This window comes from Entelurus aequoreus, linkage group LG04 (assembly GCF_033978785.1).
Source record: "Entelurus aequoreus isolate RoL-2023_Sb linkage group LG04, RoL_Eaeq_v1.1, whole genome shotgun sequence".
Lineage (NCBI taxonomy): Eukaryota > Metazoa > Chordata > Actinopteri > Syngnathiformes > Syngnathidae > Entelurus > Entelurus aequoreus.
Window position 1 is genome coordinate 25812499 of NC_084734.1, and position 13734 is coordinate 25826232.

General features: G+C 39.4%; 1 protein-coding gene across 3 annotated transcripts in view; it reads left to right on the forward strand.

Annotated features, from left to right (window-relative positions):
• Positions 1-250: 250 nt before the first annotated feature.
• cep85l (centrosomal protein 85, like) overlaps positions 251-13734 on the forward strand; it is a 32451-nt gene continuing 18967 nt past the window's right edge. For all 3 annotated transcript variants that reach the window (XM_062044443.1, XM_062044444.1, XM_062044445.1), the window contains exons 1-4: positions 251-528; positions 3723-3872; positions 10375-11201; positions 13594-13679. In XM_062044443.1, coding sequence (XP_061900427.1) covers positions 480-528; positions 3723-3872; positions 10375-11201; positions 13594-13679 — 1112 coding nt within the window. In that variant the 5' untranslated portion in view covers positions 251-479. The remainder of the gene's footprint in view (positions 529-3722; positions 3873-10374; positions 11202-13593; positions 13680-13734) is intronic.

A 13734-nucleotide genomic window follows, 5' to 3' on the forward strand; every position in this document is an offset into this window, starting at 1 on the left:
TGTTGTATATATATATTGTTAAATCGTTCGCAAGCAAGTGTGTTGATTGTGTTGTTTTTTCTTTATCAAAAACATACGTCTTGTGTCAATGAAATTAATGACAAATCTCTCAAACTTGAAATGTCGATATCGGTATTAGTATTGTAAATACTGCGCCTGCAGTAACCTGGTATCAGGTCGATACAGGAATAGGCAGTATCGCCCAACCTTCAAGACCGTCGAAGACAGCGTGGTGGAAGGAGGAGGAGTTTGGTGACGTCATCCGGTGTAATTTAGAGGAAGGAGACCGTTACTAGAAAATGTCTCCAGACAACAAACTTCCAGAATGGGTTTTTATAGCCTCTCTGTCTCGCTAAAATGCCACGAATAGCATAGTAACTGTGTTTAAATCCCGCAGTGGCCTCATTCCGCCCGTTGACTGTTTTTTTTACCCTCCGACACAAAGCTGTTTTTTTCCGGCGGTTACATAAAAAGTCTTAATGTGGACCAGAGGTGATCCTGACGATGGACACGAGTCTTGTAAAACAGGTGAGGTTTATTCCTGTACGGTTGCTAAATGTGCGATTTTAATGTGACGTGTGGGACTAATGTTGTGGGACTGAAACACTTTTTTGATTTAAAGGCCAAACTGCGGCTGCTAATTTGACGCCACTGCGTTAGCAACAAGACCGCGAACATTCTATCAGTCGATGAAACTATTTGTTCATCTAGTTCTCAATGTATCCATCTATCGACATATAACACCTAATAGCCTTATAAGGGAAAACATCCGGAAAATAAGGGAAACCCAGCAATGGACGCCTTCCTTCACAATGGGATGCTAAGCATGCGTCCCGCAATCTTGAGCAGTGCTTTTTAATAGTGCACTTCTTGTGTGGCCCCGATAGACATTTTCATTATTTGAAAACAATTTTCAATTTCAGTATTTATTCAGTAAATAGCAAGTGATAAGTCAAACATATTCAGTCCAACAATTAGTTTTTTTCAATCAGATTTTTGAATTTGCATTACAGTTTTTTCCTCACACACCATTTTACTATAATATATACACACTCTTCCAAACACCACAGTCAATGTTCTTAATTCTTAGATTATTTGCTAAACAAATTTTTGTTTACTTTTTTTCCCAATTGCTTACACACTAAATTTTACATTTTCACACAGTTAACAAAAGTTTACACACAGTAAACAAACCACTGTGCAGATTTTCCTAATATTAGGCATAGACTCTACTTCACAGTTTTTGCAAAATACTACACACATTGCTTTATACACACCTTCCCATCTTGCACACGTATATAAGGATTGTGATACACACATCTTCATATCTTGCACACAGATAACGGTTGTGATACACACATGTTCACACTTTACACGCACACTAGGATTGTGATACACGCATCTTTATCGGCAGATTTTTTTTCAAACCTTTTTATTTGTCTCAGATTTTAATTTGTACCGCATGTCATTGTTGACTACTGTGATATGTTACTTTACCTGACTGTGGTACAAATAAATATTTGCAATTTGCAGCATCATTTAGCAGCAGATCTTGAAAAGATTACAGGGTGTTTTAACTTTCTCTTTATGTCCTTACATATAGGCCCACTTCAAAGTAAACAATGACAATTGCTATGGATTTACCAATATATTTTGTCAAGTTACAGTAATCATTCATTACATATGCTGAAAAGGTTGCGCAAAATGCCCCAAACATGTGATTTCTTATAGTAAAATAGGGTTTTTTACAAATGTGTTTTGTATTTATCATTGTTCTGGGTAACTCACTCCAATAGTGTCTTATCATTTGAAGTCTGTGTGAGTGAGATGACAATAACACTGCATTTTTACAAATGCTTGCTTTATTTTGATGAATGGGCATATGTTTTCACCGAAGTGTGTCATTTTGCAAATAATCTAGAAATTAAGAAAATTGAATGTGGGGTTTGGAAAAATGTGTAAATCCTTTTGGAAAAAAGACACACAGTTAGTAAAATTGTGTGTAAGCAAATGGAAAAAACTATTGTTTATTAAGGATCCCCATTAGCCGACGCACAAACGCTAGGCTAGTCATCCTGGGGGTCCTTTTCAAAAGTTCAAAGTAAAATAATAATACACAGATCCAGTTACAAAACATACACAAATCCAATTACAAATAAAAGTAAGGAAAAGAAAAAGAAAATTCTCAAAATAATGAAATAAAATAACAGTATACAGACAGTTACAGAACATACGCAGATCCAGTTACAATAAAAGAAAGGAAAAATAAAAATAAAATTCTCAAAATAATAAAAAAATAACAGTACACAGATTCAGTTACAGAACATACGCAAATCCAGTTACAATAAAAGAAAGGAAAAAGGGAAAGAGAAAAAAAAAAGTTCTCAAACATGAACATGAAATATTAACTCTTAGGTCTAAAAAGTGATTAAACATGTTTCTTAAATGCTTTTTTACTGGGAATAGTCCTAATATTTAAATGAAGAGTATTCCATAATGAAATGCCTCTGTACACAACAGTGCTTTTCATTGAATTAGTTGTTGGTCACGGTAATGCAAGTAGACCTTGAGTTGAAGTAGTGGCATTATAACCAATCTGCTTAAAAAGAGCAAAATGACACACTTTGGTCAAAACATATGCCCGTTCATCAAAATAAAGCAAGCATTTGTAAAATTGCAGTTTTATTTTCATCTCACTCACACAGACTTCAAATGATAAGACACTATTGGAGTGAGTAAGCCAGAACAGTAGTAGTAGTAATCGTATTTATGGGTTATACTTGTGTAGCGCTTTTCTACCTTCAAGGCACTCAAAGCACTTTGACACTGTAATAAATACAAAACACTTGTAAAAAAAAAAAAAAAAAAAAATGTTACTTTAAGAAATCACATGTTTGGGGCATTTTGCCCAACCTTTTTAGCATATGTGATGAATGGTTACTGTAACTTGACAAAATATATTGTTTACTTTGAAGTGGGCCTATACGTAAAGACCTAAAAGAGAAAGTAAAAATATCCTGTAACCTTTTCAAGAACTGCTCAACAATGATGCTGCAAACTGAAAATATTTATTTTTACCACAGTCAGGTAAAGTAACATATCACAGTAGTCAATAATGACACTGTACAAATTAAAATCTGAAAACACATAAAAAGGTTACTGACAGATAAGTTGGAACTATACGCTACTTTGTATTAGAAATGGCAACAGTGGAGGATGCATGTGCATGTACGAACCAGTCTGCCCCGCAACAAAACAATAGAGAAAAATTAACTTATTGACTACAGCGTTGGACTACAATGGCAGGCTCACACAAAGCTATCTCTACCATGTATAGAGGTATCCGCTGACGTCACATGTTTGGAAGAAAGTCACAATTTGGGCAAATTCCTAACAGCTCGTTTGGAGGAAGTAGGAAGGAAGGCAAGATTGTTTTATAAATATCTCCGCCATGCCTCCATGGTTTGATTTCAAATTTCCGGGACTTGTGCAGAATCCTAATACACAAAAACAGATACCAATAGGTAGGAAAAGTTGGTTTTGCATTATTGGGCCCCTTTAGAGGATCATGTACGGTCAAATTGTGTTATTAATCTGCCCATCTACATGATTAATGTGATAATTGGTATTTATAAATATGACTTAACTCATTATTTTTGACAGCCCAAATGTTTTCCGTTACACTACATATCACACTTTGTAAATTATGTCATCTATTCAAGGTTCAAATAGCGGAGGATCTCCTGGATGGGTTGGCAGCCATGAATCAACTTGGCACAGCAAACAGCCCAGCATCTTTAGGCGCAGACACAGCAGTGTGTCAGACAGTGGCGATACCGGTATTGGTACCTACTGCTCTGATGGCGTGGAAGGTAGGGTGATTCATGTTCAGAAGTCTATTTTTACTCACCATTTAGTTACGCAGATTTCATAGCTATTTGTTTGATTTCTCATTGGAGAGAAATAAATAAAATATTTAGATTTCAGGGACCAGACCTTTGGTGCAATCCATCTATTTGCAACACGGTTGAGGTCAAAATTTGTTCGAGAACATTCCAAAAGTTAACATTTTATTTGTGTGTGTACCATATTGCAGACAATATTTGATAACAAAATAAGCAACTCCAACGTCAATCTAATTAATCAAAGTAAAATATTTTTATACAATATCAATCTTTGCAGAATTGTAAAGTTATTTATTGTGCTTCATCTAATGAATTTGAATGATGGGGCATGCTTTCAAAGAAACATGCTTTAGTCCAGGGGTGGGCAAACATTTTGGCTCAGGGGCCACATTGGCTTTTGAAATTTGTCACACGAGCCGGGCGAGCACATGATGCGTTTCAAAGCATATCGTATCTGTTGAAACTAAGAGTAGTCTTCTCAAACCAGGGCTATTAAATCATAATACATCTATTTTTAACAATATCATATCAGAACATCAAAGAAACATACAAATGGTATTAAAGGGTAAACACTTACATTATCTTTTAGTGGGAGCGGTGTTGTTGATCACCCATTTCTGCCAGTGTGTCGAAGTCTAGTATCAGTTTTGTTGTGGCACTTCCGAAAACAGATCTTTGCTCAATTCTGTTTTCAATATTTGGCGGGCTGGATTAAAGGGACGAACGGGCCGGATGTTGCCCTCGGGCCGTAGTTTGCCCACCCCTGCTTTAGTCACTTCATACAGTACCTTAGCAATACCCAAAGTGATAGAGAAGCCTTGGTATTGGTATTGGTTTATTTTTAACATGCATACAATTACAGTATATGCATCACGTATCTACAATTTAGATTCCAACATATACGAAAATAAGTAGTAATAAGAAGATAATGGAGGCCAGCCAGTGCAGCTGTACCCTGTATATGCTGGTAAAGTAGGTACAAATAGTCACCTGAACTTAGGGCTGGGCGATATGGCCTTTTTTTAATATTGCGATATTTTAAGGCCATATCGCGATACACGATATATATCTCGATATTTTGCCTTAGCCTTGAATGAACACTTGATGCATATAATCACAGCAGTATGATGATTCTATGTGTCTACATTAAAACATTCTTTTTCATACTGCATTAATATATGCTACTTTAAAACTTTCATGCAGAGAAGGAAATCACAACTAAAAAAATCACTGTTTTTTTCATACGGTGTTGATCTAGAAATGTTTGCCTCTGCATTTTGATGGTGTGGGCGTGTGGCACCGAACGGAGATGTTGACATGCGGAGTAAGCACTCTTCATTCTCTAGCAGGTGACTTTTCAAATGATGCTACATATTAGCAGTAATGCTACTTTTTATAGCAACACTTTTGCCCCACACTTGACAAATTATGGTTGTCTGTTCGACATATTCCCACTTGAAGCCAAACCACCGCCAGACGATGGACCCCCTGCTGTTTTTTGGGGGAATTAAATATTCCTTCATTTGTTACCAGATTCGCACCTTCTCTCTCTCGTATTACCACTCGCACGGCTACGCTAGCATCACAGCTAACGTTACCCATGCTGCTACCTCTTTGCTGCGCGAGGGCGTATACATACGTATGTGACGTATGACGTGACAGTATGTGACGTGTGTAAGAAGGTGCACTTGTCTGTCTGTGAGAAGGAGACACAGGAAAGAGCGAGGAGAGCCTGTAGTGTAATGCCAGCAGCTAAAAGCAACTGCGTGAGAACGTATAATCGAATATATAGTCATTTTCTATATCGCACAGAGACAAACCCGCGATATATCGCATATATCGATATATCGCCAGCCCTACCTGAACTGTACATTTTTATTTGTTGAGTTCCCTCCATCAATGTTTGATGTGTAGATTATTTAGTTTTCTGTTAATCCTGATTTTATTACTTACCAAAACAGTTTAGTCAGATGTATTTCAAGACTTATAAATACTTCAAATATTCCTGTCAGTGTAATAGACAGGTGTGCTCAAAGATGTATCCATATAGTATCCTATTACTAAAGTACATCCAGTCATGACACGGGTGCTGCATCGTTGACCTAAGCTGAAGGCTTGCCAACAATAATAGAAAATTAATCATAAGGTGACAGGCTGATTTTCCAACCCAATGCTTTAAAAATTGATTATGAAACAGTGAAGCGGAAAAGGGTAGGACTGAAAAAGCTCTGCCAAATTTGCCTGTCCAGCCCCTGGTTCCATCCCGGCCATAACTCAAACCTGGGAGCTCCTGGTTGAGAGACGAGCGCGCTATGCACAAAGCTGAAAGCCAGAGCTGTTAACTGAGCTGGGACTCGGTAAGAGTATCGATGAAGCCAATTCAAAAATTGAATCAGAATTGGAAAAATCTTATCAATTCCCATCCCTTAAGTGCCATCTATCCAACCATCTGCTTCCGCTTATCGGGTCGCGGGGGGCAGCAGCCTAAGCAGAGAAGCCCAGACTTTCCTTTCCCCAGCTTCTTCATCCAGCTCTACCCGGGGGATCCCGAGGCATTCTCAGGCCATCTGAGAGACATCATCTCTCCTATGTGTCCTGGGTCTTCCCCGTGGTCTCTTACCGGTATGATGTTCCCTAAACACCTCCTCAGGGAGGCATTCGGGGGACATTCTGACCAGATGCTCGAACCACCTAATCTAACTCCTCGCGTTATGGAGGAGCAGCGGCTTTACCAAGAGCACCTCCCGAATGACAGAGCTTCTCACACTATCTCTAAGGGAAAGCCCTGCCACCTGACGGAGGAAAAAGTCATTTTAGCCGCTTGTACCCGTGATCTTGTTCTTTCGGTCATAACCCAAAGTTCATGACCATAGGTGAGGATAAGGACGTAGATCGACCGTTGAGAGCTTTGCCTTTCGGCTTAGCTCCATCTTCACCACGACGGACCGATACAGGGTCCGCATCACTGCAGACGCTGCACCGATCCACCTGTCGACCTCACAATCCACTCTTCCCTGACTCGGGAACAGGGTCTTGTTCCCGAGGTTCTTGAACTCCTTCACTTGAGACAGGATCTTCTCACCCTTTTGCGGGCGAGAACCATGGACTCGGACTTGGAAGTGCTGATTTTCATCCCAGTTGCTTCACACTCAGCTGCAAACTGATCCAGTGAGAGCTCAAGATCCTGGTTAGATTAAGCCATCAGGACCACATCATCCGCAAAAAGCAGAGACCTAATCCTGCAGCCACAAAACCGGATCTCCTTAAGGCCCTGACTGCGCCTAGAAATTCTGTCCATAAAAGTTGTAAACCGAATCGGTGAGAAAAGCAGCCCTGGCGGAGTCCAACCCTCACTGGAAACGGGGCCGACTTACTGCCAGCAATGCGGTCCAAGCTCTGACACTGATCATACAGAGAGCGGACTGCCACAATCAGGCGGTCCGATACCCCATACTCTCTGAGCACTCTCCACAGGACTTCCAGAGGGACACGGTCGAATGTCATCTTCAAGTCTACAAAGCTCATGTAGACAGGTTAAGTAAACTCCCATGCACCCTCAAGGATCTTGCCAAGAGTGTAGAGTTGGTCCACGGTTCCACAACCAGTACGAAAACCGCACTGCTCCTCCTGAATCCGAGGTACGATTATCCGACGTAGCCTCCTCTCCAGTGCGCCTGAAAAGACTTCACCGGGAAGGCTGAGGAGTGTGATTCCACGATAATTGGAACACACCCTCCGGTTCCTCTTTTTAAATAGAGGAACCACCACCCCGGTCTGCCAATCCAGAGGCACCGCCCCCGATGTCCACCCAATGCTGCAGAGTCCTGTCAACCACGACAATCCCACAGCATCCAGAGCTGTAAGGAACTCCGGGCGGATCTCATCCAAGAAAGGAAACAGTTTGGAAACTGACAGCACAATTTACATACTCGCGATGTACAACGCAAAATGGCAGAGAGCAATACAGTATTTTTTGTATTGCACCATACAAGTTCTGGTTGATTTTGGCGGCGCCAGTGAACCAATGCGCTAGTGTTTTGCCTGAAGGAAGACCAAATTTCCCATGAGGACCAGTGCATAGCGTCATAAATCCTCCCAAACTACTGACACGTACATACAAACTGACACAATAATTCCAGAATGAGTCAGTATGACTGATCTTTCCATAGTAGGAACCTATGTATTTTACTTAAACGTTATATTTGCGATTTGCAGTCATCATAATGTTTTTTCTTTATACAGTACTTTTGAGTTAGTTGCGTGGCTGGTCTTGTCAGTGTGGAACTGCGAACTATCAAACTGGTGGCTATTTATTGCAACCCTGCAAATTTCCGATAGCTAACATTAGCATTATCATTTTGGTTTGAGCAACGACAGGTACTTTCTAGTAAAGCAGAAACATAGCCAAGGCAGCATCAATATGAAATCCACCCTCGTGTTTGAACTCACGCCAGCAAGTGGAAGGATGGCCACTGTTGATCCTTTACTGTCCTTTTATAGCCTACCTTTTTCTTTTTTTGTCTCCTCAGACAAAACTTTTCTTTTTTTGTTGTTGTTTTACAGCTTCTGCCATGATAGCAGTAATTGCACATAGGCGTCTTTGCAACGAATACTATGACCTGTGAGGTTCCCCAGGGCTCGATTCTGGAACCCCTAATTGTTCAATGTGTCCTATCGCAACTGTGCAGACGGCACTCAGATCTACGTGTCACTGACGGCAGGTGAACGTCGGCCTGTTGATTCACTTTGTCACTGCATTAAACAGATCATTGTGTGGATGCAAAATCATTTTCCTTAGGTAAACTCAAACAAATCCGAAATCATTGTCTGTGGCTCACAGAAGCAAAGACAAACTATTAATAGTCGCCCTGAGACCCTCTCACTGAAACATAATAATCCGGTTAGAAATCTGGAAGTAATAATGGACTCAGACTTAAACTTTAACAGTCACATTAAGTCAATAACATCTGTAGCTTTTTACCTCTAGAAAAACATTGCCAAAATTATAGGAGGAATCATATCTAAATCAGACTTAGACAGACCAATCCATGCCTTTGTCTCCAGACTACTGTAATGACCTTCTCACTGCCCATTAAACAAGCTGTAAAGTGGTTGCAATACATTCAAAATGGGGCTGCTCGAGTCATGACTAGAACCAGGAAATATGACCACATTAGTCCAATGCTCAGGTCACTGCACTGGCCTCCTGTTGCTAAGAGAATATACTTTAAAATGGCTCTACTTGTGTACAAGTATCTTCATGGTCTTGTGCCAAAGTATATCTCTGACATGTTGGAGCCATATGAACCATCTCGGGCGTTGAGAACCTCAGGGAGTGGTCTCCTGCTGGTGCCTAGAGTCAGGACCAAACATGGTGAGGCTGTGTTTCAGTTGTATGTTCCCACAATCTGGAATAGTGTACTTGAAGATGTTGGCAATGTTCAAATCTAGGCTGAAAACACTTATTTAATTGTACATATGACAACTGAAAGTATTTATCTACACTTTTTGATTTTAATTTGAATTATAATATTTTTTTATGATGTTCTTTTTTATGTTTTTAATTTGAATTAGGAATTTTCTAATGATTATTTTATTCTTAATTCTTGTAATTTTCTGTAAAGCACATTGAATTGCCTTCTGGTATACCCCTTCACTACATTGCTGGGGTTACCAACTGCTTTAAAATCACAATAGACGTCAGACCTGATCTGGTTTCTCGTCTCGAGTGACTTTGTCTTTTGCGATGGGTAATGCACCCAACTTTCGGCATTTAATAGAAAGAACCAAATGTTCTGATTGATTTAGATTTTGCTAACAATATTGCGCCACCAGCACCAGCACGACCATGCCTCCAGATGATGAAGGGCAGCTTGATTGCAGAAGCTGCTCAAATCGGGTTGCGAACAACCACAAAGTTCAAAATCCTAGTTGGGAACGTAAAGATGGAGAAGGTCTACTTTTGATCTACCTTGTACAATGATGCCATGCCCTCACCCCCACAAAAATTCAAATAATCGGACGACCACAGACAATGTAGTGTCAAACCATCCAGACAGACTTATTAAAAACAATGGCCTGAACTGGGAAAATGTATTCCATGTTGTTAACAACCAAATATGCTGGCACACAATTTCCATCCTATGTGCAGAAGTTGAACAGCAATGGAAGGATTTAAGTCTAAAATGTTTCATACTGTTTGCAGTGTTTGTTTCTGTGATGGACATGCACATCCTCAGTCCATATCATTTAAGACATTTGTATAATCAATTACTGTAATCTCGTTTTATCTCTGAAGAAAAATCACAATCTCTTGTAGTTTATGTAATATTCATTTATGCATCACGTTCAATTGCGTCTTACCTTGTACAAATAATACTATATATAATAATTACAGTATATGCCTGATGATTGTTTTTTGCGTTTTGGTATTAATAAAGGTATCTTTCCTCTGTATACCCTTCTTTAGATGACTCCAGCTCAAGCACCGCACCCTCATCTCTGCGCCCACTGTCTATCTCTGGCCAAGAGGATGCGTTTGGCAACAGCATCCCCGTCGTTCATGTCAAGCCATCTCCCTCCACCACATCCTATGTCAGTCTGAAAAGGACAGCATCATCCAGCAGCTCAGGTCACTTGAGTAGGTCTTGCCAGGTGCTCCCTCCAGCCAGTTCTCCCCTTAGTGCACCTGGTAGTGTGGCCATGAAGGACCAACAGCCCATCAGAAGGTGGTCTTCTCTTACTAAGTTGTCATGTGGGGCTGAAAAGAGCTCCAGTCGGACATCAGTTCACCAACGCAACACCGATTTACATGGCTCCTTAGACAGAGGTCTGCTGTCTGGCTACAAAAAGGAACCCCGTAGTTTAAATGGGGACCTTTATTTACCTTTAACTTCGTCCTTACTGTGTCACAGCTTGTTACAGCGCTCACCTGGTGCTGGTCCCTGTTACTGGAGCAAACATGGGAGTAAATCTACTGGGTTTGAAACAGACCTGTCTCAGTCATCAACCCTATCTTCACCTGTTAAACTGAGCAGTTTGGGAGGTGGTCAAATGAATTGCCTTGATTTACCAAAGCGACTAGAGTCACCTCTTGGTCACCAGGTTGACAGAGACTCTCCGATTCAGCCGGCCGTCCGCACACAGATGTGGCTGGCTGAGCAAATGGAGTACAGCTCTAAAAGTGAGCATGGAGGAGAACTTAACCAGCTCGCTGGCACTGGAACAAAGGTGTGTGGTGGAGAAGGCCTGGCACCTTGGCAAGGACAAACACTTGAACCAGGGTTGCAGGACCAGGTAAGATCAGGTATACATTTACTAGGTTACATTGAAGTGAACTTTCTTGTGTTCTGCGATAATTTCTCGGTGTAATGTTTTATAAATACAATTTTTTTATTATTATTTTGTGTGCAGAACCAAGGTCATAGTCTACTTTCTCTAATTTTGTATTTACTACTAATGAAAATCTTTATATAGATTAAAAATTGTATTTCTGTATTCACAAATGTATCACATTTTGTTGCACCAACCTGCAACAGCGATGACAGAAATCAGGAAATGGACAACTAAAGTAGGTTTATTTTGATAATTTAATCATTTTTACAACAAAGTTTTAAAGCTTAGTGATATATCAGATAGTAGGTGGGGTTTTTTTAGTCTTTGCGTTCATATTTCGCTGTGTTTGTTGCATTTGTGTTGTGTTTCGCTTGATATATAGATATAAGAGGGTGTGTGACATTCATGTTTTCAATAGTCAGTGTTTTATCATTCATAGTTAATATTTTAAATCCCACATTCTTTATTTTCATGTACATTTTGGGTGTCTCATTCAGTAAAAAAAAATTAAATTCCATACCGTTTAAGGCGGTCTGTCATAACGTTTTTAGCTTTCAATCAGACATTGTGAGGTTTTGTATTAGTGTTCCTAAAAATAGATATACCGCCCCCACATTTTTTTCTTTAAATTTGGCCCTTCAAGTCAAAATAATTGTCCAGGCCTGTGCTAATGGGTATCAGCAAACAGTAGGGAATAATTGAATATTGGATGTTATTTGATAAATAATGGAGAATCTGGCGTCCAAATGTGATTCATTTGCAAAACAGCAGTGTCCTTGAGATGGGTCTAAACTAGGGATGTTCGAAAATGGCTTTTTGCCGATATCCGATATTCCGATATTGTCCAACTCTTAATTACCGATACCGATATCAACCGACACCGATATATACAGTCGCGGAATTAACACATTATTATGCCTAATTTGGACAACCAGGTATGGTAAAGATAAGGTCCTTTTTAAAAAAAAATAATAAAATAATATAATAATAATAATAATATAATAATAAATAAATTAAAAACATTTTCTTGAATAAAAAATAAAGTAAAACAATATAAAAACAGTTACGTAGAAACTAGTAATTAATGTAAAAGTAAAATTAACTGTTAAAGGTTAGTACTATTAGTGGACCAGCAGCACGCACAATCATGTGTGCTTACAGACTGTATCCCTTGCAGACTGTATTGTTATATATTGATATATAATGTAGGAACCAGAATATTAATAACAGAAAGAAACAACCTAGGGACGGCGTGGCGAAGTTGGTAGAGTGGCTGTGCCAGCAATCGGAGTGTCGCTGGTTACTGGGGTTCAATTCCCACCTTCTACCTTCCTAGTCACGTCCGTTGTGTCCTTGGGCAAGACACTTCACCCTTTGCCTCTGATGGGTGCTGGTTAGCGCCTTGCATGGCAGCTCCCGCCATCAGTGTGTGAATGTGTGTGTGAATGGGTAAATGTGGAAATACTGTCAAAGCGCTTTGAGTACCTTGAAGGTAGAAAAGCGCTATACAAGTACAACCCATTTATCATTTTGTGTGAATGAGTGTAAATGGGGGAGGGAGGTTTTTTGGGTTGGTGTACTAATTGTAAGTGTATCTTGTGTTTTTTATGTTGATTTAATTTAAAAAAAAAAAAAAATGATACCGATAATAAAAAAACTGATACCAATAATTTCTGATATTACATTTTAAAGCATTTATCGGCCGAAAATATCGGCAGGCCGATATTATCGGACGTCTGTAGTCTAAACAAATCTTTTTATTGCTGCCTTTCTGATTTAGAAATGCAATTCTTACCTTCTGGTTGCCATTTGTAAGATAATTTGGCAAAAACCGCAGTAAGCAGTAGGGCTCTCTTCAACCAAGGATTTTCATAGTCTAATTGGATTCGGTAGATTTTGCCCATAGTTGACATGGCGTCGTGTTTTTTATGAGCGAAATAAACAAATCGTAATTATATGTAGTTCGATATATACACTGACTGGTCACTGAGTGTCAGTAATGTCACATGAAAGTAGATTTAGTCACTACAGTGACTCTTCCAAAAATATTAAACTCTTATAAGGTTGATAGTTGAATCAGACTCCTGCGAACCGAATCATTGACTATTCTTAGATACCCCTACTAAGCAGTTGGTCTTTTTAAAGTTGTGACAATAATAAATGCAATGTACTTATTCAACAAATATAAAAGTTAAATTTAAACTTGGGCGTCCACTTCTTGTTTTTAAAAATCATGTATGTTTTATCATCATTTCACCTTAGAAAAAGAACAAATAAAACATTGGAAGATCAAGATTGACATTGACATAATAAGTCTCACTTCTCAATGCAATGGTACCCGTTTATGTTGCAGATGCTGCAGGGGACATCCCATATCATCAACACTCTGGTGAAGGTTAAAGAGGGAATGCTGAGACAAAGAGAGTTGGAAATAGATAGGTAAATACTTCAAGATGTCTCCACCTGGCTCTACTGTATAGAGTGTAATGAAAGC